We start from the raw sequence: 26,828 nt of genomic DNA, 5'->3' as shown, positions 1-26,828 counted from the left end.
GACCCTCCAACACGACCATGGTCGCCTGGTGCCCTGATGCCCCAGACACGCCACATGGTCCTGGGGGGCACATGGGAAGGCCAGCGATGACTGCCTGCGGCAGACCCCCAGGTGTGTGTTCCTCAGGAAGCCTTTATTGAGGGCCTTCTTGGTGTGGAAGTGCTGCACTGAGTCTGCAGGGACAGAGGAATGGGCAGGAGCGGGCTGGGGGTAGACCACCTGGCAAGACTGGCAAGGCAGTGGGCTGAGGCTGCCAGAGAAGATGGGGAGCTGCTGCCCGCCCAGGGGCGTGGCATCTGGACTGAGAAGGGCAGGAGGGTGGGTGACAACAATGTCCAGGTCTGTAGGGGACACAGCGGCAGTACACAGAGAGGTAGTGGGGGCTAGGAGAGTTGTTTGGCAGGGATGGCACTCGAGGGTGCTTGGCACACCTGTGGCTGCTTCAGGCCATGGCAAGAGGGTCACCCCAGGGGCTTCTTGCAGGCAGGGTCCTGGGTCACAGACAGGGCCACAGAGCCTTGCATTCGCTCCCAGGCATACCTGTGGACACACAGATGAGCAGGGGTCACACACAGCTGGACCCTGAGGATGCCAGGGAAAGCCCTCCCCGCATACTCACGAGGTCCCAGCTAGCACCAGGAGGCTGTCATCAGGAGCCAGGCTCAGGCTCCGTCCCCCCATTGTCACCACCGAGGAGCCCTCCTGGAGAGGAGGAGCAGGAGAATCAAATGGAGACTGTTGGGCCTCATCACTGGGTGAATGTCTGAGTCTGCCTGGGCCCCAAGGCCCCAAGGGTGGGCCCCGTGTGGGAGCCCAGGGCCCAGGAGCAGGCTGATATCCTCTGGCAGGGGGTTCTGCAACCCTGTCCCTGGGCCCCACTTGCCAGCTGCCACAGCCACACGTCCACATTCTGTCTCAGGCCTTCGCTGCTGCCTTGCCCATAGGCGACCACCTGGTGGGAGGTGAAACAGAAACTTCTGGTGCTTCTTGCCCCACATGGGAGATGGTCTTGAACCTGGCCCCCAGACACCAGGCCTGCTTGGAGCAGGGTTGGGGCCCATAAAACAGCCCCATCACCATGTGCTGAGCAGAGACCAGAACTTGGAGAGGAGGGCTGCCTGGGCTGCAGGCCTCCCTGTGCCCGCCACTGCAACAGGTATTTGGGATCACACATGCCTGCCTGTCACGTGCAGTGCACCCGTGGTCCCTCTGATGTGTGCTCATGCGAAGGCATGCTCACCAGGGCACACGAGGGACGCATTTACATCAGCTTCCCAGAGGGTGCCACCTCCCTGTCTCCGAGAGAGGTTATGAGTTTGGCCTCAGGAGGAGGAGAGGACAAGGAGGGTGAGGCTGAGGGCTCTCTGACATGCACCGGCCTGGAAGCACACAGCTACTGTGCAGGGCCATGCTCCTGCTGCCCCGGAGAGGGTGCATATTCATTAGTGTAAACTGAAGCAGGTAAGAGCAGGGTATGGCAGAGGTGGGGTGCAGGGCTGAGTGGTACTGCTGTGACATGTGCGCATGTTCTCGCAGCCCTATGTAAGCTCAGGACGTCCCTGGTACCCAAGAGCAGCAGGCCAGGCCTCTACGGGAAGCCTGTGGCCATGAGCATCCTTGCACAGATTGACTCATTCAAAGCCCACGGGACATGCCAGTGGGAAGCCGTAAAGCACAGGTGAACACAGGTCTTCCTGCACCACTCTTGCCCTCCCAGCCTTGTCCCCACATATGGTACAGAAACACCACTCTGACCTGTCACTCCCCTGCTTCAATACTTTGGTGGAGCGCTGTTGTCTTTAGGACAAATCCTCCCACCTTGCCTAGCCCAGCAGACCTACCAGGACCTGGGCCCTGCCTGCTGCTCCACAGTCCACCAGTCACACTTGTACCCCCACCCCCCAGCCCCGCCTCTGGCCAACTTCAGCTGCTCCCAGTGCCAGGCTGTTTCAAGCCTGAAACAGCTCATGTTCATGCTTCTCGCTCACCTAGAATGCGCTCTCCACCTCCCTTTCTTTCTTTTGCAAACTCCTACACTAGCTTTAAAATGCAATGTGCACGTCACCTCCTCCAGGAAGCCTTCCTTGACTTCCCTTTCAGCCTGGGTTCCTCCTTTATCCTTCTATAGCTTCCTATAGCGTTTCTATCTGATACTTTATCACATGATTGTGGCAATTATTGATTAACTTGTCCATCTCTTTAACAAACTATACATTCTTTAAGGTAGTAACTCTATCCTACTCTCCCACTAAAGCCTGAAACATAACAGGCATTTAATAAATGTGGAATGAAAGAAAGTCAGCCTTGTTTGAGTCCCTCGCTCCACTCAACCCTCACTCCCAAACAACTCTCTGCTTCCAAGGCTGTGACTGGCTGAAGGCTCAGGAATTCCTAGCGAGGGGAAAACTGCAGACCCTCAGGAAGCTGCCAGTGAGTGGGGGAACCTTCAACTCTGCAAGTGAATTCAGATCTTAAAATTGCTTGGGACCATGTAGCCTCCACAGACTTCGCTCAGAGCAAAGCCATCATCCTCTGCGTCAGGGAGGGAGCACAAAGGCCTATGCTCATGTCTACAACCTCTGGGCTGTGTGTGTGTGTGTGTGTGTGTGTGTGTGTGTGTGTGAGAGAGAGAGGCAGTGAGAGAGAAACTGGTTCCCGTTTTCCTGGGCTGCTGGGAGGATGCCCCGGATGCCCCAGGACTGCATTACCTGGGTCTCATAGGTGTCCCCAAACAGGCTGAGTGGTGTGCCTGCCTGCAGCTCCCTGCTGTGGCTGTCCAGCCAGGCCTCCAGGGACATGGGCTCCATGATGGATCGTGTGCTCAGAGGGAATGGTGGCTCCTTGAGCAGCTGGTCTGTACCCACAGCATGACTATAGTCGGTATCCTCAGGACCCAGCCCACCCAGCCCCAGTGGGCCCAGTTCCCAGGGGCCCAAGGTCTCAATTGCCAGAACAGGCTCTGGATCCAGCTCAGTGATCAAGCAGCCATGTAGGGGGTACCATTGGCTGCCATCTTCTCAGTACCTTGAGGACTGGGCAGAGTATTCAAAAAGAGACTCCCAGGTCCCCTGGACCAAAACCCATCCCATTTTGGAAGGGGAGGGAGGGAAGGAGAAGGGCAGTTTCCAGCAGCCTCACCAGGGATGGGCTTTCCTGTTCTGTACTGCTCAGAGCTGAAGAACCTGCAGGGATGAACAGGGAGGAGCAGGAGTGGCGAGCACTCCCATTGGAGTGGCCAGTGACACACACACACACACACACCACACTCACGGTCAGGTGCAGGAGCCCACACACACTCATGTGGCCCTCACACAGCTGTGTGTCTGCCATCCTTTCCCTCCCAGCCCCGTGCTGCTGCTTCCCCCTCCCCCTGGCCCAGCAGTGGGCTCTCTGGGCCAGGATCCCCACCCTGGGAGGGGAGACTTTCTCCCAGGCCATCAAGTGCTGATGCAGAGCCCCAGGAAAGCAAGAGGCAGGGGTTGGGCTGGGGGCTCACTCCTGGATGATGGGGGCCAACTGCGTGCCGAGGTCCTTGCAGTAGAACCACTTCTCAAACAGAACGTCCATGGTGTCACCCACATAGTACCTGCCAGAGCAGAGGACAGGCAACCCTGCTGTCCCCATCTGGGTGGCTTCAGGGCAGCCCCACTCAGGCCTGGCTCTGCCTGTGGAAGTCCCTGCAGAGCCCTGCTGTCTGCTCCACCCCTGTTAGCACACCCTAGTGGTCACTGGTCACTTAACACCTTGCTCTTCAGAAGCACACGTGCACCCCCTGAGAGGGCTACTATCCCCAGAATTCACACGGCTCTCCCCAGTTCCCAAAACTAGACCCAAACTAGTTCCCAAAACTAGACAAAGCAGATAGAACTCTGAGACTCACAGAAGCTGAGCAATTTGGCAAGGATTACACAGCCTGTAAGTGGCGGAAGCAGTCCAGTCTCAAGACAATCTTAGAAACTTAGCATCTAATCGTAGTTCTTTCGTTTTTCCCAAAGAGGAAGCTGAGGCTGAGCCTGAAACCAGGGCCAGTGGCTGGACGCTCTGCTGGCCTGCAGTGCTCTAGGCCAGAGTGCACGGACACTTAAGAAACCAACATGGCTGGGCGCAGTGGCTCACGCCTGTAATCCCAGCGCTTTGGGAGGCTGAGACGGGTAGATCACTTGAGGTCAGGAGTTCAAGACCAGCCTGGCCAACATGGTGAAACCCTGTCTCTACTAAAAATAATAATAATAATAATAATAATAAATAATACAAAAAATAGCGAGGCATAACAAAAGATAGAAAAAAAAAATAGCCAGGCATGGTGGCAAGGGCCTGTAATCCCAACTACTTGGGAGGCCGAGGCAGGAGAATTGCTTGAACCGGGAAGTGGAGGTTGCAGTGAGCCAAGATTGCACCGCTGCGTTCCAGCCTGGGTGACAGAACAAGACTCTGTCTCAAAAGTAAATAAGTAAAAAAAAAAAAGCCAACATGCAGAAGATGTCCCCCAGTTTAGGGGTTCTTCTCCTTTCAGGGTCATGATTGCCTCTGAGAGTTGGAGCAAAGCTTTGGACCTCTTTTCTGGGGTAAGGCCCATGTACATGTACATATAGCCTTCAGTGGACCCCTAAAGCCCACCCCAGCCCCCAGCCTGGCTCAGTGAGCTCCTCCCCTGGCCTGAGGAGCACCTGGCAGGCTGGGATGGGCCCCAGGCCCCTGTGTGTGCTGCACATGGTGAGTGCCAGGAACGCCTGTTAACTAAATGTCTAATGCCCAAGCCCAGCTCCTGGGCCCAGGCCAGCTCTGTCTGCTCTTAAAAGGGATGTGGTCCTGCTGATGGGAGATGCTTTACAGACACACAGTGCATCCACCCACCTGGCAGCCTAAATCCTATCCTGGGATGGAGCTGGCCACCGGAAAGCTTCATAACTGGATGGCAGTGCCCTCCAGGAACTGCCTTTGGAGAGGCATTTTAATGTTGAGTCCCTGGCTTTTATTAAAGGTCAAAAGCAGCCAGATGAAATGTGTTATTGAATTTGCTGTAAAATGATATTGAGGACACCATCCTCTCCATCAGACTCCCTAAATTAAAGTCACTTGTGACAAATTTTTTCTAGAAGATAAGACCACATGTCTGTCTCTACAACAGACTGTTACGCAGTAAATGATTATGTAGCCATTGTGTTTTTTGAAAAGATTTAATAGTGTAAGAAATACTCAGCCAAATGTGGTGGCTCACAACTGTAATCCCAGCACTTTGGGAGGCCGAGGTGGGTGGATCACCTGAGGTTGGCAGTTCGAGACCAGCCTGGCCAACATGGTGAAATCTCGTCTCTACTAAAAATACAGCCAGACATGGTGGTGCATGTCTGTAATCCCAGCTACTCAGGAGGCCGAGGCAGGAGAATTGCTTGAACCCGGGAGGTGGAGGTTGCAGTGAGCCGAGATCGTACCACTGCACTCCAGCCTGGGTGACAGAGCAAGACTCCATCTCAAAAGAAAAAGAAGAAATACTCATGAGTTTCTTTTAAGTAAAAAAAGATATAGGTATGCATAGAAATAAGACAAGATGGAAGTTTAGGTTTCATTAAGTTTCACTGGTGACATGACAATTTTTTTTGTTTTCCCTTTTTTATTATTTTGTTTTCTTGAGATATAATTCACATACCATCAAATTTATCCTTTTAGTAACAAGTAATTTTAATTTTGTTCACTTTGCATTCCTGTACTTTTCTAGATTTTGAGAATGAATGTGTATGACTTTGATAATCAGAAAAACAACAAGTATTTTTAAAATGCCTATTATAACAAAAGATGTGGGCCAAAGTATCCTGATCCTGGTGACCTGATGGGAAACTTGAATTTTTTTTAGTTAAAAAATACAACAAACAATGATCATGCCACTGCATTCCAGTGTGGGTGATAGAGTGAGCCCCCGTATCAAAAAAAAAAAAACAAACCCAACCAAACAAAACACTGTTGAGCTTTTGGAAAATCTATTTCCCTGAGCAATAGGTTGCTTCCTCCTTTCAGAGGAAGAGAATTGGGTGACTGATCAGAACCAAATGAGAACCCCGGCCATGGAATCAGAATGCTGACAGCGGGGCCTATGTTCTTCCCCTCTTTGGTGTTGACTCCCACTCCTCTCTATAGTGTCCTGGCCCTAACTCCGTATTTCTCTATAATGCCAGATCTAGCAAGTAATGCTTTAGCAACTTTAACTTCTTTGTAATGATAACAGCACCTCCCCCATAGGATCGTTGGGAAGATTCAATGAATAAATACATGCAAAGGCCTTAGCCAGGCATCTAGCACATAGCAAGTGCCATCCAGATGTCAGTGTGTGTTGTGGAATGAGCTGGGGTAGAGAAACAAGCCAAGGGAGGCACTGGCCATGACTCTAAATTCTGGGAGGAAGCAGCAGTTCTGGCTGCACTGGGGGAGGTGGGTGTGACTTTGGAACCCCTCTGGCCCACTTTCCACATCCCACCCCTCCCAGGAGACCTTGTGAAAGGAAAATATCTTGGGCCCCTGAAATCACTAAACTAAAGGAAAATGTCAAGCTGAGAAGTGCTTAGGGTAAACCTGCCCTATTCTTTTTTTTTTTTTTTTTTTTTTTGAGGTGGCGTCTCACTCTGTCGCCCAGGCTGGAGTGCACTGGCGCGATCTTGGCTCACTGCAAGCTCTGTCTCCTGGGTTCATGCCGTTCTCCTGCCCCAGCCTCCCAAGTAGCTGGGAATACAGGCGCCCGCCACCATGCCCGGCTAATTTTTCATATTTTTAGTAGAGACGGGGTTTCACCGTGTTAGCCAGGATGGTCTCTCTCGATCTCCTGACCTTGCGATCCACCTGCCTCGGCCTCCCGAAGTGCTGGGATTACAAGCGTGCACCACTGCGCCCGGCTACCTGCCCCCCATTCAATTCAAAGTGCCCCTCTGCTCACTGAGATAAATGCATATCTGATTGCCTCCTTTGGAGAGACTAATCGGAAACTCAAAAGTATGCAACCATTTGTCTCTTTTCTACCTATGACCTAGAAGCCCCCTCCCTGCTTTGAGTCATCCTGCTTTTGCTTTGAGTTGTCCTGCCTTTCCAGACCAAACCAATGTTCATCATACATATGTTAATTGATGTCTCTTCTCCCCCTAAAATGTATAAAACCAAGCTGTGCTCTGACTCTCTTGGGCATATGTCAACAGGACCTCCTGAGGCTGTGTCACGAGTGTGCATCCTCAACCTTGGCAAAATAAACTTGCTAAATTAACTGAGACCTATCTCAAATTTTTGGAGTTGACATTTTGATAATCACAGAGGGATTCTGAGTGGAGGTCTCCCTGACCTTAGACAAATCTCCTAAGGGTGCTTGGTACCAGTGTGAGCTAACTTTATGGCTCAAACCAATAGAAAAATTTGCTGAGGTCTGGGAGCGCCCCCTCTAGAGAATCCCTGATCTCCCCAAATTTGGTCGAGATCTAAAGTTTATTTTGCTGTACAACTCCCTTTTTTTTTTGGAGTTTTACTTGTTTCCAACAAGGAAGGCAAGTTTTCCTGCTTCCGTGACAATGGAAGGCAGGTAACTCCTTTATGGAATTTGAGCTTGCTTCCAATAGGGAAAAGGAGGGTTTTTTTTTTTCCTGCTTCTAGGATGGTAGAGAGCTGTCTTGAGCCTGAGACCCATCCCTAGGTAAGTAGCTGAATTGGGGGTTTGTTTTGGCTAAAGTTAACAATCAGCCGCTCTTAATTTCTCCTTCCCATTAGAGCACTCAGTGATCATAGAAGCTGTGTGATTGTTTTGCTTCACCGTTTGTTGTTGTTGTTGCTGTTTGTTTCTGTTTGGTTGTTGTTTCAGTCTTTTTCCCATTGGGTTTGATCAGCTCTACCTGACTTGATAAAATCCTAAAGAAGTTCCAAATTATGGGAAACAAGGCCTCTGGAGTGGCTAAATTCCCTGTCCCTCCCCACCAACACACACACAAAAAGGGCCGGGCACAGTGGCTCACACCTGTAATCCCAGCACTTTGGAAGGCCGAGGTGGGCAGATCATGAAGTCAGGAGTTCCAGACCAGCCTGACCAACATGGTGAAACCCCATCTCTACTAAAAATACAAAAATTAACTGGGCGCAGTGGCGCGCACCTGTAATCCCAGCTATTCAGGAGGCTGAGGCAGGAGAATTGCTTGAACCCGGGAGGCAGAGGTTGCAGTGAGACAAGATTGCACCACTGCACTTCAGCCTGGGTGATACAGCAAGACTCTGTCATGGGAAAAAAAAAAAAAAAAAAAACAGGTGGTCTGGCGGGGGGAGAAAAAAGGCCAGCAAAAGGAGAAAAAAAAGATGAAAGATTTTTTATTTTGACTGCTAAGGGGCTTGATTTACATAACAAGGCCACCTTTTGCTAGCCAGGCAAAACCGAAAGAGCAATGGCTGTACTTCTGAAACAGCAGCATTTTTTTCCAGCTGAAGTGCGGTAATGAGATTTAAAAAGATTTTTTTAAAGGAGCTCAATGGTTAAAAGTCAGCTTAATTAAAAGCTAACATCCAAGGGGTGTGTGTGTGTGTGTGTGTGTGTGTGTGTGTGTGTGTATTTAACCTTCATGTTTTTGTTTTTGTTTTTCCTCCTAGGACCTTGTTTTGTTTTTGAGCAAAAGTTTTTTTCTTCTCAGTTGACTGAATTCTGTTTTCTTCATTTACTTCTGCCATCTCTCCTTTCTCTTGCACCCTCTGCTGCATGAGGGACCTAAAATAGTTTATAGTAGCCTGAGGTTTCTTAAAGAAAATGAAGAAGGCACTAGACTCCTTTTGGGGGAGAAATCTCTTTTTCCTTATGGAACCCCAGGAATGTAAAAAGATAAATTGGTCTCAGCTCTTAAACTGCTTACTTTTATATTGTGGTATCTGTTTTTTTTTTTTTTTTTACTAAAATAGTTATTGTAACTGAGGTTACTCTTACTCTTGAGTTTTTAAGGAAGAGTGTGGTTTTATCACTTCTGGGCCTTTGGCTAAGATCAAGTGTGGAAGAGTGTGGTTTAGACACTTAGAAATGTCTTTGTTTAAAAAAAAACTTTTTTTAAAGTGCACTGTAAAAGCATCACGTGGTCTAAGCGCATAATAATTCTCCCTTTTTGGAGACCCAGGATTCAGTGTGGGCTTTGCCCAGAGCTCAGAGATCCAGTTAAAAGATAGGTGGTCCCTATCTAAACAACATTCGTCTCCTTATACAATCCTATGACAGATTTCTGTAATTTTATGTTTGACTTGGCATCCATCTTTTTTTTTTTTTTTTGAGACAGAGTTTCACTCTTGTTGCCCAGGCTGGAATGCAATGGTATGATCTCGGCTCACTGCAACCTCTGCCTCCCGGGTTCAAGTGATTCTCTTGCTCAGCTTCCATAGTAGCTGGGATTACAGGTATGTGCCACCACGCCTGGCTAATTTTGCATTTTTAGTAGAGATTGGGTTTCTCCATGTTGGTCAGGCTGGTCTCAAACTCCAGACCTCAGATGATCCAACTGCCTCTGCCTCCCAAAGTGCTGGGATTATAGGCATGAGCCACCATGCCCAGCCAGCATCCATCTTTAATCTCCCTCTAGCACCATCAGACTTATCTCTCTACCTTATGATGGAAATTTTGCTATTTGATTTTTCACCTGAGTTGTTTCCTTTTTTTTTTTTTTTTGAGATGGAGTCTCACTCTGTCACTCAGGCTGGAGTGCAGTGGCGTGATCTTGGCTCACTGCAACCTGCAACCTCCGCCTCTTGGGTTCAAGCAATTCTCTGCCTCAGCCTCCTGAATAGCTGGGATTGCAGGCGCCTGCCACCACGCCTGGCTAATTTTTTTGTATTTTTAGTAGAGATGGGGTTTCACTATCTTGGCCAGGTTGCTATTGAACTCCTGACCTCGTGATCCACCTACCTCAGCCTCCCAAAGTGTTGGGATTACAGGCATGAGCCACCGCATTTGGTGAGTTGTTTCCTTTAATATGCAACTTTAAGGCTATTTAGCTGACAACTGCCTGTGGTTGTAAAACAGGTTATCAAGAATCTGAAAGTCTGGCGGGGCATGGTGGCTCACACCTGTAATCCCAGCACTTTGGGAGGCCGAGGTGGGTCGATCACCTGAGATCAGGAGTTTGAGACCAGCCTGGCCAACATGGTGAAATCCTGTCTCTACTAAAAATACAAAAAATTAGCTGGGTGTGGTTGTGGGCACCTGCAATCCCAGCTACTCAGGAGGCTGAGGCAGGAGAATCGCTTGAACCTGAGGGGCAGAAGTCATGGTGAGCCAAGATTGTGCCACTGCACTCCAGCTCAGGTGACAGAGCAAGACTCTATCACAAAAAAAAAAAAAAAAAAAAAAAGAAAAGAAAAAAAATAATCTGAAAGTCTAAGATAGGAAAAAAAGTTGTTATGAATCTATGAGATGCACTTCTACTAGCATGCCTAAGACGTCTTTGTATGTGCTGTGTACACAATGTTTCACTGCTGAAAATATAAAAAGGGGCTAGAGCCCCTAATTAGAATTAACTAAACTAAGTTCCTCTCAAAGTTAGTTTGGCCTATACCCAGAAATGAACAAGGAGAGCTTGGAGGTTAGAAGCAAGATGGAATCAGTTAGGTCAAATCATTTTCACTGTCTTAGTTATAATTTTGCAATGGTGGTTCCATAACTTTAAATAATGACAATCACAGTTTTTAGAAATAATCTAAGTAAATGATCAAAATAAAATAATTACATAAATGCAATAGGATAAATACTTGTAGACAAACTTGTCATAATTTAGAATCTAAAGTTAAATTAAATAATAGATATTTCATTATTTGGGTACTTTCCAATAAAAATATATTTGTAGGAAAACATTCTTTCTAAAAAAAAAGGTGTGTCCTTTTAAAAAAAAGTGAACCATTCTGTCTAATTTAAGGCTTATTTAAAGGTCATGTATAAAACAAGGTAAAAGCAACCAGGAAACAAAAGAGATGTAAAGAAAGTTATAAAAGCAAAGAGGTTTTTTGTGGTAAGAAAGCTTAAAGAGAAATAATTTCATATGAGAAAGACTCTTGTACAGTAAATTTAGTTGTAGAGTAAAATGACTGGTTGTTGAAGAAGGAAGGACAAACCAGAAAGTCCAAGCATAGCATGAATGGTCTGTGTAAGTCACAATAAGAGGATTTATTAAAAAAAACCCAAAAACTTTTATATGATCAAGTTGTCACATTATTATTAAGTTTTGGGTTGCTTAGGAAAAAAACTGATTAAATTTTTTCAAAAGTTAAGGTTATTACATCTGTGTATTTCTCTCTATGTGCTTTTAATGTCCTTGTGACATTAAGTTACAGGGCTTTGACTCCTGGGTCTGAAAAGGACACCAGGTCCTGCTCATTTTTTTTTTGACACGGAGTCTTGCACTGTCGCCCAGGCTAGAGTACAGTGGCATGATCTTGGCTCACTGCAACCCTCCACCTCCCGGGTTCAAACAATTCTTCTGCCTCAGCCTCCCAAGTAGCTGGGATTACAGGTGCCTGTCACCACGCCCAGCTAATTTTTTGTATTTTTAGTAGAGATGGGGTTTCACCATGTTGGCCAGGCTGGTCTCAAACTCCTGACCTCACGATTTGCCCACCTCACCCTCCCAAAGTGCTGGGATTACAGGCGTGAGTCACTGTGCCTGACCAAGTCCTGCTAAAGTTTAAACACTGACAGCAACTAAAGCCCCATCTTCAGGCCCAGTAGAAGATGCCAATCAAAATAAACTGCATTCCTGAAACTCAGGGACAGAAATTAAAGCTATTCAACTCCTCAAGGCCCCAGGGACTATCATGTAAGAGGTGGGCATGGGAGATTGTAAGGACCAATTTTGAGAGATAAAATAAGTTCACTTTCTCACTGGGTGTGGTGGTGGCTCACGCCTGTAATTCCAGCACTTTGGGAGGCCGGGGCGGGTGGATCATGTGAGGTCAGGAGTTCGAGACCAGCTTGACCAACACAGTGAAACCTTGTCTCTACTAAAAATACAAAATTAGCCAGGCATGGTAGCGCATGTCTGTAATCCCAGCTACTTGGGAGGCTGAGGCAGGAGAATCACTTGAACCCAGGAGGTGGAGGTTGCAGTGAGCCAAGATCACGCCATTGCACTCCAGCCTGGGCAACAAGAGCAAAATTCCATCTCAAATAAATAAATAAATAAGTTCAGTTTCTCTATAAATTAGTCATTAATGTCAAAGGTACACTGATGCAAGACCAGCATATGGGCCCATGTGTCAGATTAAAAAGGTTTTATTGAAGCATTAACTGACTCCTAAATAAAGGTTATGAAAGGCTTATGGAAATTATATCTTATAGTCAAGATATAATTTTGAAAACTATAGTTAATTGGGTTCATGCTGGTTTTTTTTTGAGACAGAGTCTCACTGTCACCCAGGCTGGAGTGCAGTGGCGCGATCTTGGCTCACTGCAACATCCACCTCCCGGGTTCAAGCAGTTCTCCTGCCTCAGCCTCCTGAGTAGCTGGAATTACAGGTGCACACCACCACGCCCAGCTAATTTTTGTATTTTTGATAGAGACGGGGTTTCACCATGTTGGTCAGGCTGGTCTCAAACTCTTGACCTCATGATCCCCCCGCCTCAGCCTCCCAAAGTGCTGGGATTACAGGCATGAGCCACTGCACCCTGCTTCATGCTATTTTTATTAGAGCTTATTGTTTGGAACATTATGTCTCTTCTCAAAGAATGAAGGTTTTCACCTTTTTTGAAATCCTTGAGTTATTACTTTGGTTAAATGAATGAGCCTATATTGTGATATCAAGAGTTTTAAACCTTTGATATTTGACAAACTTTCCAAAATCAAATGATAAATTATGTCTTTTTCTGACCTAATTAATCTGTTAAGATATTGAGTTCCCTGAAGTCCAAAAATGACATAGTTTGGCTTATTTGGTATAAAAATTATACAGGAAGCATTGTCAAATATGAAATGGTGTTTGGTTTTCTTTAGGCTGTATTCGTATAAATATATTATTGGTATGTATTCCAAAATTATGGGAAACTCCTATAATCCTGATAAAGCAGTGTGCATCATCAGTAATAATCATAATTATATTAAATTACTGTGTGCCACAGAGGTAACAAATTTCCTTGCCAACTGTGTCTTTGACTATGGCTGCCTTAAAAGTTTTTGTCATTCACAGACAATTGTCTTGTTTTGGTTATCTTTAGGGGGTGGCTTTATAATCAGCTCTAGAACACAAGTGTTTTTTTGTTTTTGTTTTTGTTTTTGTTTTTTTTTTTTTTGAGATGGAGTCTCGCTCTGTCGCCAGGCTGGAATGCAGTGGCACAATCTCGGCTCACTGAAACCTCCGCCTTCCAGGTTCAAGCAATTCTCCTGCCTCAGCCTCCTGAGTAGCTGGGAGTACAGGCATGCACCACCATGCCCAGCTAATTTTTGTGCTTTTAGTAGAGACGGGGTTTCAACATGTTGGCCAGAATAGTCTCTATCTCTTGACCTCATGATCCACCCGCCTCGGCTTCCCAAAGTGCTGGGATTGCAAGTGTGAGCCACCGTGCCTGGCAAACACAGGTGTTCTTAAATGCAGGTTTCTGATAACTTTAGAGATTGTGGACATTGTGACATTAGAATAGAGAAGAACTTTCAGGACTCTCATGGAGAGCTGAAATGTTCATGTGTATCAAGCAGAACAGGAGTAAACTATGTAAACTGAACTCATAGAAGACTAAAGTAATCTTTTTTACTTTTGCTTTAAATGTTGCTGATCCTTTGTTTTATTTTGTTTTTTCAGAGTCAAGGAAACTTTTTTTTTGTGCTATTGACAGCTTTTAACAATTTAATATACTCCCGGCCAGGCGCGGTGCCTCATGCCTATAATCCCAGCACTTTGGGAGGCCAAGGTGGGCAGATTACGAGGTCAGGAGATCAAGACCATCCTGGCTAACATCGTGAAACCCCATCTCTACGAAAAATAAAAAAATAAAAAAATTAGCCGGGCATGGTGGCGGGCGCCTATAGTCCCAGCTACTCAGGAGGCTGAGGCAGGAGAATGGCGTGAACCTGGGAGGCGGAGCTTGCAGTGAGCTGAGATCGTGCCACTGCACTCTAGCCTGGGCGACACAGCGAGACTCTGTCCCAAAAAACAAAACAAAATAAAAAACAAAACAAAAACAAAAACAAAACAATTTAGTACACTCCCATTAACAAAATTTGGAGCATATTTTTTTCTCTCTACCTGATTTCTCCAGAATTTGGAAGCTATTTGTGAGTATTCTTAACTTATGGCAGTACAGTTATGTGCATAAGTGCAATAAGAATCTGTTTTCATTTTGCAACAAGACACAATTGGAGAACCTAGTTATTTTATCAAGGCTTTGACTGGAATGGTGTGCTTTCCTTTAAGGAATGAAGCTTGGTTTATGGAGCCAATAAAAACCCCTTAGGGAAACTGGCCTCATACCTTCCCTGTATAGGGTTCCTGACCTCTGGTAAGTAAAGGCCCTGTCTCTGATAGGCCCAAAAGCCCCAAGTTTACCTTGGAACCTCAAGAAGATCACCCAACTCATAGGTATTTAATAGCACATATCCATGGCTAGGCTTGGCTTTAAAAAAAGGTCTTATCTGAGATTCCTTCTATGGAACAAAGTTCCATCAAAGCCAATTTAAAAGCCTGTGTAAAAAATAATTATTCTTGGCCAGGTGTGGTGGCTCATGCCTGTAATCCTAGCACTTTGGGAGGCTGAGGCAGATGGGTCACCTGAGGTCAGGAGTTCGAGACCAGCCTGGCCAACATGGTGAAACCCCATCTCTACTAAAAATACAAAAAATTAGTCGGGTGTGGTGGCGGGTGCCTGTAATCCCAGCTACTCAGGAGGCTAAGGAAGGAGAATCACTTGAACCCAGGGGGCAGAGGTTGCAGTGAGCTGAGATTGTGCCATTGCACTCCAGCCTGGGCAACAAGAGCGAAACTCTGTCTCAAAAAAAAAAAAATTATTCTTGCTGCCCTGTATACAAATAATTAGGCCAAGTATAATAAAGCAAATCAGTCTTACCATGATTTGTCTTTAGTAAAAATGGGAAACTGGAGAGAGAAAAATTATGTTTTGAAAACTATAGTATACCTGATCTTAGATTCTAGTTTTGCCTAATGTTTTTCAATTTTTATTATTTTTCTACAATTTGGACTGAATTCTAATTTTTCTTGACTACAAGTCTTCAAAATAATGTTTTCAATTTTTTTACTTCTTTTTTTTGTTTGTTTTTCCTAACTTGGAGTCAGTGAAAGCTGAGCTGTGCTTTCTTAAAGTCCTGAAAACTGAAGCCTGACAACTTAAACTTCAGAAGAAAATGTCAGCAACCAATTTACATACCTAAGCCACTTTCATACCTGCCTACTGATGGGTGAACTTCAGAGTAATGTGGCCTATATCGATTTTCCAGGATTGCTCTTCTGTTGATTGTTGTTTTTCTCCCTTCTTCCCCCTATTTTCTCTTTGTAAGACATGAGACTTCACAACCTTCTAAAACTGAACTTCCCTAATAACTTGGGATCTACCCGTCTAGGAAGAAACCATCCTAGCCATGAGAGATCAGACAAAACCTGGGACCAGAGACTCAATTTCTTCTAAAATGCTTTTTCCAAAAGATTTTTAAAAAGAAAAGGGGGAAACGTGAAAGGAAAATATCTTGGGCCCCCAAAATCACTAGGCTAAAGGGAAAAGTCAAGGTAGGAACTGCTTAGGGCAAACCTGCTCCCCATTCAATGCAAAGTTACCCCTCTGCTTACTGACAAAACTGCGTATCTGATTGCCTCCTTTGGAGAGGCTAATCAGAAACTCAAAAGAATGTAACCATTTGTCTCTTATCCACCTGTGACCTGGAAGCCCCCTTCCCACTTTGAGTCTTCCCACCTTTGCTTGGAGTTGTCTCACCTTTCCAGACGGAACCAATGTTTATCTTACATATACTGATTGGTGTCTTATGTCTCCCTAAAATGTATAAAGCCGAGCTGTGCTGTGACCACTTTGGGCACATGTCGTCAGGACCTCCTGAGGCTGTGTCACGGGCACACATCCTCAACCTTGGCAAAATAAACTTTTAAATTAACTGAGACCTGTCTCGAATTTTCAAGGTTCACAACCTCACGCAGAAAGCACAGATTCTGATTCCAGCCAAAGGTCATCAGGCTGAGTGAGCTTCCAGGGGGTCACAGAGAACAGGTCCACCCCACTCTACCCCTCCACCATCAGCTAACAAAGACAGGATCTCCACTGCCTCTGCTACAAAGCCCTCCTGCTCACTCAGTGACCAGGATGCGCTTTCTTGAGTCTATCTAGGATCCCTTCAGCTGCAGTTTGGAGCTGTGCTCCTCTGCTGTTTGCCCTTTCTCTGCCCCAGCCCTCCAGACAGAATTTACCTGAGCCCATCTAGCTCGGTCTCCAGCCGCCTTCGCTCAACCACCAGCCCGACGGTGTTGGCAAACCTCTGTGGTGAGTGGGGCACCCTGGCAGGCAGGAGGAATATCTGCAGTGGTAGAGATCAGGTGCACGGTGAGGCTGCTATCCCTCATGGAGACCTTAGCGCCCCCAACATCCTGGGCATCCCCAGCTGACTCCCGGGCAGCAAAGGGGTACTGCTTGTCTACCCTGGGCCCTCTTCTCTGCCCAGCCTCTACACTGGGGAACCAGAGGGAATGTTGGACTGTGCTGAGGATGGGGCAGCATGGAAGAGGGAGGATGGGGAAGGGGCAGGTTGGCAGGGGAAGGTGTGGGAGAGCAGGAAAAGGTAGGGAGGACAAGACCTCAGCCAAGGCCAGGATGAGTGGACAGGGTGGATTCCAGCTGTGGCCGCCTTTCTCTTCCCCACCCTGCTGGGATCCGGCCTCACCTCTCCCTGCCGAATGATCACATCCCGGTGTTTCCCTTGCTCCAGGACTCGGAGAACCATGTCTCCCTCCAGCTGGTAAAATACCTGTGGGACAGGAGAGAGGCTTGGACCCTCCCTACTTTCTCTTCTAGGTCCTTGGCCACTGCCCAGGCCCTGAATTCTGACTGGGAAACCTGAGAAACTTTCTGAAGGCCTTGGAGTTGATGGGCAGCTCCGTCACTTCTGTCCCGAGGCCTGTATCCCAGTGCATGCCATGGAGTGCTGGGGACACATGGGATCATGTCTTGGACATGCAAGTGATGACCAGAGTACCCAGGATGCAACAGTGGTTGCTTGGCTGGCGGGCAGGAGCTGGATGAAATGCTCACTGGGGAACTGAATGACCCAGCAGTCAGGTAGGGAACCCACCCATTTACTGTGTGCCAGGGGCTGTGCCAGGCACTTTTCCACCAGAAACCTTCACAGCAACCTCCAAAGGTATCATTAACCCCAATCAGCAGAAAACAAAGAAAGAAAACCAAGGCTCAGAGGGTAAAACAGCTGGCCTAAGGTCACATAGCTGGTTACTCTCCAGCTGGAGCCACAGCTTGGACCCAAGGCCGTATGTGGCTCTAGAGCCACTGGCCAGAGTGACACCTTGGCAAGGGGTGGGGCTGTGGAGGTTGCTGGCGGCCTGGGATGGGTTAGGGGCTGTGGGGGATGGGAGCACATGCCTCTTGTGCTCTCCTGGGGGCGGGGGGTGGGCGGGGGCGCTCCTACTTCATTTTTCTGATTGCATCCTAAGTCCCTAATTTACTGAGATCACCCCATGGAATTGGGAGGAAGAGGAGGAGGCAGACCGGCTTTCTCTCTACCAGTCACACATTGCCTGGGTGTTAAAAGCCCCAGCCAAATACTTGAAGGAATGTTATCAACAGCATCTACTAGGAGAAACCAAGCTGACCTCGAGGGACCTAGAGAGATGTGGCTCTGCAGTCTGCCACTAGGCAAATAGTCACCACCCTTCTGAAGGGCAACTTGGCCATGGGCATGAAGTGCCTTGGCAGTTCACACCCCTGGAGGGACTGTGGGGTTTCTTGGGAAGCAGGACCCTCAGTGCTAAAACTGGGAAAGTTCTGGGTGAATCCAGATAGCTGGTCACCATACAACCTTGACCTCAGTAATTCCACCTCAGGAATGAGACCTCAGTTCATCAGAGACATACCTGCCTAGTGGTGTACATTCAAGGCTGTTTTTAATGCAGTGCATAGTTAAAAGCCCTCAGCTCTGCCAGGGTGCTGTGTGCCTTTGGTCAATTCAGTTAGCCTTTCTGTACCTTGGTTTCCTCATCTACATAATGACAGTTATCTACTCAAAATGTAGCTATGAAGATGCCAGGGATGCTTTACACATATGTGCTCAGCGCATAGTAAGCCCTCAATAAGCCTCTAGCTATTAGCATTGATGACGGTAAGAATGACAAAAGTAATGCTAATATAATTACAGGAGAAATGTAAATATATGATGGTAGATTAGAAATATGGAACATTATGCAGCCATTAAAAACTACGTTTTTGAATAGCTGTTAATAAAATGGGAAAATGGAAAATGCCAAAGTTACGTTAAAGATTAAAAACTATACCCAGCAGGGCTTTAGTTTGTAGCAATACAAATATAACAGAGGCAGCCTGTTCTCAGCGGCCCTCTGCGTGGTGGGATTATGGATGAGGTAAGGATTTTTCTTTCTATATTTCTCATATTTTCTAAAGGAACAATGTTTACTTTCCTTATTAAAAACAACCCATAGGCCGGATGTGGAGGCTTATGCCTGTAATCCTAGCACTTTAGGAGATGGGAGGATCACTTGAGGCCAGGAGTGGAGACCATTCTGGGCAACATGGTGAGACCCCATCTCTACAAAAACTAGAAAAAATTAGCTGAGTATGGTGATGTGTGCCTGTAGTCCTAACTATTTGGGAGCCTGAGGTGGGAGGATCGCTTGAGCCCCAGAAGTTGAGGCTGCAGTGAGCTATGATTGCACCACTGTACTCCAGCCTGGGTGACAGCGTGAGACCCCCCTCTCTAAAAAACAAAAACAAACACAAACATGAACAAACAAAAACCCCATAAACATTATTTAATACAAATAATAAGAAACCTACCAGGTTCTCTTATAGGGAGCATTTCAGTATGCTCTCCTCCCCCACTCTCCAAGCTGGGAGGAAGCCTGTGTGTGTGTGTATGTGTGTGTGTGTGTGTGTGTGTCTAGGGAACTTTCACAGTGAGGGAGGGGAGGAGGGACAAGGGAAGAGTTGGGAGAGGGGAGTCTGGAGTGACCCTCTGGGCCGGATTTAAACCCTTCCCGGGCAGGCTACATGATATTTTCTCTATTTTCTTGCTCTTGTCCCCTGCTCAGAGGCCTTCCCTGTGATGAGGGGCAGGCCTGGCCTGGAGCAGAGGTACAGATCACTGAACAGCAGAAAATCCCGAACAGCTGTGGGCAATCCTAAAGGAATTATGCTCAGTTTGGAAGTAAATGATGTTTAGGGGCCTGGGGCTGGCTAGAAGATTAACTGTACTGGCTCAGGCAGATAATGAATAGAATCTGGCTTTCTGACCTGGAAAGGCCTTTCAGGCAGGCCAGGCGGAAAGGGCGAGAGGTGTAGAGGAACAATGCGTATCAAGCACCAACTCTGCACCAGGCTCTGTGCACATACTCTATGCACATTGAATTCTTCCACCAGACAGGGGCTGTTGTCCCCATGTGCTTATGGAAACAGGCTTGGAGAGGTGACATGATGTGCCCTGTCCAAGATCCTGGGGTTAGTAAGCGGCAGAGAATTCCCCCAATGCAATTTCATCTGCCTCTGGCCCCCCTGCACCTGCACGCTCCAAGAAAGGAGTGAGGTAGGTGGAGTATAGGTGGTAGGTGGCTCTGGGGAGTGGGGAGCCGGGCCAGGGAGCTGGAGGTACCCTGACCACTACTGCAGAGGCAGAGCTCAGTGAGGAGGAAAGTGTGGTTTGGTAAGAGGTGTGATTTGAACCCAGGTCTGAGCAACTCCCCTTTTCTCACTTATTCAGGAGCCCGGACCCTGAGTTACGCCACTTCCACAGCACAGCCTGGAGTCTCCCCAGGCTCCAGCTGGGTGAGGATAGGCAGGGACAGAGAGGAGGCTGACCCTCAGCCCTGACGCTGCCCAAGTGCTGCACCACCCTGCCACCAAAACCTCAGCAGGGTGGGACCAAGCCCTGTCACAAGCTCACCTCCAGCCAGATTCCTCCCAGACACCTGGGCATCCCTCCAGAGTGAGGACACCTGCGCTGGCCAGCCCTCCTCATCACTCAGCTGCCATCTGAGTCAGGACACGGGCTGCTGGCCAGGCCCCTCAGGGGACACTCAGGCACCTGAGCTTGGAGAAACCATGGGATGGGGCATGGGGCAGAGGCAGCAGGGGGCGAAAAGGGAAGCAAAGACAGAGGGAGACAGGAGAGGCGGGTGCTGAGACCAGGGCCAACAGAGAAGGCAGAAGCCTCTGGAAGACTCTGCAGCCAGCTGTGCCTCCCATACCATAGCCACGCCAGGTCTACCCACCTCCTCAGTATAGTTTTAGATTTTCCTATCGACTTTTTCCACCAAGGAAACGGTCTCCAGTGAGGTGTGTTTGTGAGAAGGGGGTGGCCAGGAGAGGTGCAGGGCCCCTGGAGTGTGAGAGGTGAGGGCTTGGCTGGTTCTGCTGGCCCAGGGCCCATCGTTCCTCCACACAGCCTTGGGTGTCCCAGTGCACACATGAGGTGCTCAGCAAATATTTGCTGAACAAGTGATTCTCCCATGCTCACTACAGTCCCTGGCTATGGCCTGGCTGCCCTCAGTGGGGACAGAGGCTGTTGATCAAGCTGGACTCTGGATCTTGAACCCCCAGAAAGAGGCTCCCCGAGAGGATGGGGAGCCCCTCTACTGATCCTTTTCCACCAGAGGAGATTCTGTGTCTCTCCTTAAGGGGACACACCTTTCTCTTTAAATTTTGCCTTTGTTTATTTATTTTGGGGTAGGTAGTAGAGAAGCACAGTCCAAACTTCAAGGTGCAAAAGGTGATTCAAGGCAAATTCCCCCTCCCACCTGCCCCAGCCACAATCCACGAATGGGTTTCGCAGCCTCTAGTTAAGGAAGGGCCACCCAGCCCCAACTCCTCCTTCAGCTCCAGGCACCCCCCTACCATGCCTACCCCTCAGCCACTAGCTCCTCCTCTCTCAGCCCCTTGTGCTCCCCCCACCACCCACTCAGCCCAGCCTTCACCCACAGTGTTTTTGCACTTTGCCCCTGTCTGTGGGGGATGATCTTATTTTGGAGACCAATTGAATCTGTCAAGTTTGTGGGGAGGGGACCAGGACATCCCCCCGAACATGGCCAGCCCCTATATCCAGGGGGAGGATGCCTCACGGATAAAGCCTCTCTCACCCGCAGGGCGTGGACTGTTTCCTGGGGCTCTCCCAGCAGAGGTGCTGGCTGTGGAGGCGTCACTGCCTGACCACCAGCTTGGAGGCAGCAGTCATGCCCTATGATTTCAGCTGTGCCCCCTCCACTCATCAGCCACAAGTCCACCCCTCTCCACTCATCAGCCACATGTCCACCCCTCTCCAGTCCATCATCTCTGGGCCTTGAGTGGGAAGCACCCCCTCCCCCCAGGGCCAGGCTCCTTGCCCGCAGGCCTAGATCCAGGGAGACCAGTCAAACCTACCTCTTCACCCTCTTCGATGTGATAGTCCTTCCTGGTGTTGGGGCCTCCGACGAACATGACTTTGAGCTGCTCCTGGTGCCTGCAATGCGCAAAGTGGGGGAGACGTTCTAAACCATCTCCTAGGAGTGAAGAGAGCAGGGGTCCTGTGGGGGCCAGGAGGGAGCCTGAGGGCCCCTGGGAGAGGAGCAGGGCTGTTCTGGCCTCACTGTCCCTGTCCCCCACCTCTCATCCCTGTTCATGCCTGCGTGCATCTAAGTGTCTATGTGTCTGGGATTGTGTCTGTGTGTCTATCTGTCCCTGTTTGTGTGTCCCCCGACATCGTCTGACCCAACAAGGGGAATGATGTGGTGGTGAATCTATGGCTTCATCAACCAGGATCACAGGATCAAGAGCTCGAATTATAGGAGAGTAGCAAATTGGAGGCCCCTTCCCTGGATGGGGCAGTGTCGGGGCAAAACGACCTTGACCTGCCACTCACCCATGCTGTCTGACTATAGGACCCTGCACTCTCCCCTGGCTGGAGGCATGGCTCAGTGGATGCAGGAGACCGTGACATTTAGCAGGGGCCTCGGGCGATGTCAAGTCGGTGTGGCATGTGTTCACAAGCACAGGCCCTGAGGCATGTTACTAACCTTATCTGTAAAATAGAGGAACAGTTCTTACCTCACAGAGTTTAAACAGAATACATGAATTAATATTTGGAAGCTCTCAGAATGGTGCCTAGCATATAGTAAGCACTATTTAAGTATTTGATAAAATAAATAAACCCGGCTGGGCGTGGTGGTTCATGCATGTAATCCCAGCACATTGAGAGGCAGAGGAGGATGTATTGCTTGAGGCCACTAGCCTGGCCAACATGGTGAAACCCTGTCTCTACTAAAAATACAAAAATTAGCCAGGCCTGGTGGTGGGCACCTGTAATCCCAGCTACCTGGGAGGCTGAGGCACGAGAATCGCTTGAACCTGAGAGGTGAGGTTGAAGTGAGCTGAGATTGTGCTACTGCACTCCAGCCGGGGAAACAGGGGGAGTCTCTGTCTTAAATAAATAAATAAACTCAATACAACACTCTCATTTTACAGCCGATTTAGCCAACCAAGAGAGGGTCACAAAGCCAGGGAATGACTGAACCTGAGCCAGGTCCTAGGCTCCTTGACTCCCACGCTGGTGCTGGGTCTGTGGGGGCATCTAGTCAGCTGTTTGAACAAAAGGTGCCCAAACTCCTCAGTCTTTCTGCTGTTGGTGTGGTGTTACCTTTTTATGGGAAAAATACCTCAGCACCTCCTGAGAACAGCCCGCCCCATCCCCACAGCAGGGTCCCCTTTCAGGATGCAGACCCTGGGGTGAATAAGCAGCAGAATGTGTCTGGGTGGGGCTTCAGGGTGTTCTCAGGTGGCCCTGCCACGGAAGGCAGGGGCGATGGCTTTCCTCTGGGAAGGGGAGGTGCTGGGTCTGGAACCATTTGTACACACAGGGCACAGCAGCCTAGAGGCTGCCTGCATGGATGATGATGGTGTGGATGGCAGGGGAGGGGCTATGGGGGAGGTCTGAGCCCCCAAACTGCACTGGCAGGTCCTTTCTGAGTGTCCTGTCCTGTGGGCTGCTTTCCAGCCCAGCTGGGAGGCATGGAGACAAGACGGAAGAGCCTGTCTCTTTCCTTTTCCTTCCCTTTTGGGAGGCTGGGCCCAATAAGCCAGAAACACACGTGTCGACCTGATGTTTGGAAAGGTGGATGAGGTCGCAGAGCAGGAGGAGGCTGACATGAACAGTCCATGCTTAAAGAACTTAAAGCTGCATAGAACTTCAAGGAGGGAAGGGAAGCTGCGAGGAACTTCACTGGGGAAGGGTGTGCACGTGAGAGCTGGGTGCAGAGGCTCTGAGATTAGAAGCACTGGGGGCGAGCTTGGGGAACGACGTTGAGAAGGCTGGACCAGGAGGGTGGACCTGCCATGGAGTCTGGTCTTGGCCTAAGGGGTGCCCGGGAACCTGGAAAGTTTTTTTTTTTTTTTTTTTTTTTGAGATAGAGTCTTGCTTGCCACCCAGGCTGGAATGCAGTGGCACGACTTCGGCTCACTGCAACCTCCACCTCCTGGGTTCAAGCAATTCTCCTGCCTCGGCCTCCTGAGTAGCTGGGACTACAGGTGCGTGCCACCACGCCCAGGTAATTTTTGTATTTTTAGTAGAAATGGGGTTTCACCATGTTGGCCAGTCTGGTCTTGAACTCCTGACCCCAAATGATCCACCCGCCTCAGCCTCCCAAAGTGCTGGGATTACAGGCGTGAGCCACTGCGCCCGGCTTGGAAGTTGTTTTTTAAAATCACCTTCACTGAGATGTAACTTAGGTACGTACAGACAATTCTTAAACAACTCCACTCAAGAACTCTTTCAACCCATCAGTCAGAATGCATAAACCAGACCTGCCCTCCTCTGCCCAGAACTCTTCAGCAGCTTCTCACCTTGCTTAGGAGTATTATGGGCTGAATAGTAACCCCTCCTGTAAAATTTATATGTTGAAGTCCTAACACCCAGTACTGCAGAATGTGACCTTATTTGGAAATAGGGTCCTTGAGATGTAGTTAGGTTAGGATGAGGTCATCCTGGAGTAGGGTGAGCCCCTGATCCAATATGTCTGGTGTTCTTTTAAAAGAGAGAAATTCGGACACAGACACACACACAAGGAGACTGCCTTGTGAAGACGAAGGTGGAGGTGGGCGTGGTACAGCAGAAGCAAGAATACCAATGATGCCAGCAAACCACCGAATGCTAGGGAGAGGCCTGGGAAGATGGACGCAAGACCTCAGGGGGAGCAATGGGAGGACAGAAGGAGCGACCGCGGACGGGGATGAAGTGGTGGAAGGAGGCAAAGATGATGCTACATCTTTGATTGGGGGTGGGCAACAACAGTGGTAGAAGAGATCTTTGGAGAGATATTGACTGTTGGCCATGTGGTATTGCATGGTGACCAAGAGTGAGTGTGGACTCTGGAGTCAAACTGCTCCGTGGGTTGAGTCTGGAGCCTACCCCACAGGCGCTTTGTGACACTAGAAAAGTTACTTATGAAAATCCCCCCTCACGGTGCTACTGTGAGAATGAGATGAGATGATGTAAAAACACTTGGCATAGTCCTGGGCCTGCTGTTTGCTTTGAGGTGCCACCCTTCTGACCATGTCCTGTGGACACAGCAAAAATGGGGAATGTGAACCTTGATCTAGCCGGCATGTGAGGCCCCGCCCTGGAACTGGGGGGATGAGGGAGGTGACCATACCACAGGGGAGGGCCTGAGAGGTCTGCCTAAGAAAGATGGCAGCTGGATGGCCAACCCTGTTGGGTGCTGGAGGCAGAGGCTACTGGCAGAAGTCGCCTAGGAGGGTCTGGTGTGGTGTGTGTGTGTGTGTGTGTGTGTGTGTGTGTTCGTGCACACCTGCAAAGAGGGGCCCTGGAAAAAGCAAGAAATCAAGATCTTCCCAAAGGAGCGGATTCTCTGCCTTCCCCTTTGCCTGTGGCTTCTGGGACAGGGTTGGGGTGTATGATTTGGCTGCCCCCAGGCCTACATTCTAGTGCACTTCTGCCTTGAAAACCACCCTCCCCACACTTTTGAGTTTTCCCAAAATGCACAGTGTCACTTGGGGTTGGAGAATTGTTTCTCAGCCCTGGAAGGAGGGGTGCACCCTGTCATCTCATCTCCTACAGCCTCAGAACCAGCTCAGCCTTCTTCAGAAGTCAAGGCCACAGTCACCAGAAAGAGGAACAGACCGATGTGGTGGAACCGGAACAGGCTGTCTCCATCTTCCCCCAAGAACCAAGAGATTGAAGCCGCCCTTCTGCAGGCTTCTGGGTCCAGGAACTCGGAGCTGGAAGGTGAGGGCGCAGATGGAGGAGGGGGAGGAGGCGAGGGCAGGAGGAGGCCATGGGGGCGCTGGACTCACATGAGCTTGTTGCAGACCGGGGGCTGGAAGGAGCCCCGGTTCTCCTCCACCCAGGCCCTTACTCCCACGCGGCGCTCCATGACTGTCCCGGGCGCCTCTTCGCCGCGTTGTTCTCCCGCCGTCGGAGGCCCGCGGCTCCGCCCAGCCGCCTTTTTAACCAGAATCCCAAGCTCACGAGGCGGAGCAAGCCCTCGCGAACCCGTGGTGGGGGCTTGGGGCCCGCGGACTTTGGCCGGAGCCCGCCGCCCTCCGCTCCACCCCAGGCCCTGGCGAGCGCGGCGGCCGCAGCGCTGGGGAACGGCGGCCCGCGCCCCCTGCTTCTCCGCAGGGCAGGGCTCGGTCCCCGCCACCGTCCCCGGGGCGCCCCCCACACGGGCGCCTGCGGTAGGGCCTGCTCCCGGCGGAGGACAAAGAATCCAGACCCTTCCTGGGCGCTTGTTCCCAGACGTTACTTCCCTCTACTCCCCGAGGGGAACCCCAGGGAAGGTCCCCAGAAATACTATAGTGGGGAGATCGCGGGTTGGAAGTCCCAGCGGCTGAGAACACGGTGCTGGCGCTGGGCTCAACATTTGGCTTTCCCATCTGGAAAAGGGGAATGACTGCCCGGCCACTCAGGGCTGCGGCGCTCACCCAGCGGGAAGCCGCACGGCGGTCCTCGCAGGTCCCGATTCAAGGTGAGCCCCAGACCTGCTGCGTGCGGCCGGCAGACTCCGCCGCCGGTTCGGCAGGGGAGCGGTGCAGGCGCCGAGCTGCGGAGCCTGGGCTCAGGGCAGGACTGCGAGCCCTCCCACCTGAGGCCCAGCGAGCGGCCGCTGTCCGCGCAGTGTCGCAGTGGACCCCGAGCCCCGTGCCGAACTCCTTAGGCGTCTTAGGAACATACTCAGTTCGCACGCAGCTATGGGAGTAATTTGGCAGATGTGGACACCGGCCTCAGTGTCCTAGCCCTCGGGAATCTCGGGGTGTTATGATGACAGCCTTATCCTGGGGGTGAGGGGCTGGGGCGCTGGGCCTGGGCGTGCATGTGTGAGGAGAGAGAAATCTGCGCGGATGTGGAGGATGGAGAAGCCTGCCTTTCTGCAGGACTCAGAATTCTTAGGAAGTTTGGAGGGAGTGGGAGCTGGGGGATAGGGGAGGAGGAAAATGGCTCAGGCCCCTGACACCACAATCCAGACTATAGAGTTTAAGAAACTAAATGCCTCCAAATCCTGCCCTCACAGCCCGCCTGGCCTGGGCTGGTTTTCTCAGCATTCCAGACATAAAGACTCCTCTGGTGCAACTCAAAATCAAAACCCAGACAGATAGGAAGCCGAATTCCCCACTGAGA

General features: G+C 49.6%; 1 protein-coding gene across 1 annotated transcript; it reads right to left on the bottom strand.

Annotated features, from left to right (window-relative positions):
- Positions 1 to 117: 117 nt before the first annotated feature.
- HAAO (3-hydroxyanthranilate 3,4-dioxygenase) lies at positions 118 to 25,749 on the bottom strand. The gene is made up of 10 exons (XM_003262784.3): positions 25,505 to 25,749; positions 21,581 to 21,659; positions 16,866 to 16,949; positions 16,396 to 16,502; positions 3,497 to 3,586; positions 3,139 to 3,182; positions 2,709 to 2,854; positions 884 to 952; positions 620 to 702; positions 118 to 540 (listed from the first exon to the last, which is right to left on the bottom strand). The coding sequence occupies exons 1-10, from the start codon at positions 25,582 to 25,584 to the stop codon at positions 462 to 464; spliced, it is 861 nt and encodes a 286-aa protein (XP_003262832.1). The 5' UTR covers positions 25,585 to 25,749; the 3' UTR covers positions 118 to 461.
- Positions 25,750 to 26,828: the final 1,079 nt, after the last annotated feature.

This window comes from Nomascus leucogenys, chromosome 19, assembly GCF_006542625.1.
Source record: "Nomascus leucogenys isolate Asia chromosome 19, Asia_NLE_v1, whole genome shotgun sequence".
In the NCBI taxonomy this organism is placed as follows: Eukaryota; Metazoa; Chordata; class Mammalia; order Primates; family Hylobatidae; genus Nomascus; species Nomascus leucogenys.
The sequence above is the reverse complement of the archived record's forward strand: the minus strand, read 5'-3'. Positions and strand labels throughout refer to the sequence as shown.

Excerpts from the sequence above, each read along its gene's own strand:
- HAAO (XM_003262784.3), bottom strand. The coding sequence starts at position 25,584 with ATGGAGCGCCGCGTGGGAGTAAGGGCCTGGGTGGAGGAGAACCGGGGC. Across the intron at positions 3,587-16,395 it reads ACCGAGCTAGATGGGCTCAG|GTACTATGTGGGTGACACCA; the intron begins GTAAATTCTGTC and ends CTGCTCTGGCAG. Across the intron at positions 3,183-3,496 it reads TTGGCCCCCATCATCCAGGA|GTTCTTCAGCTCTGAGCAGT; the intron begins GTGAGCCCCCAG and ends TCATCCCTGCAG.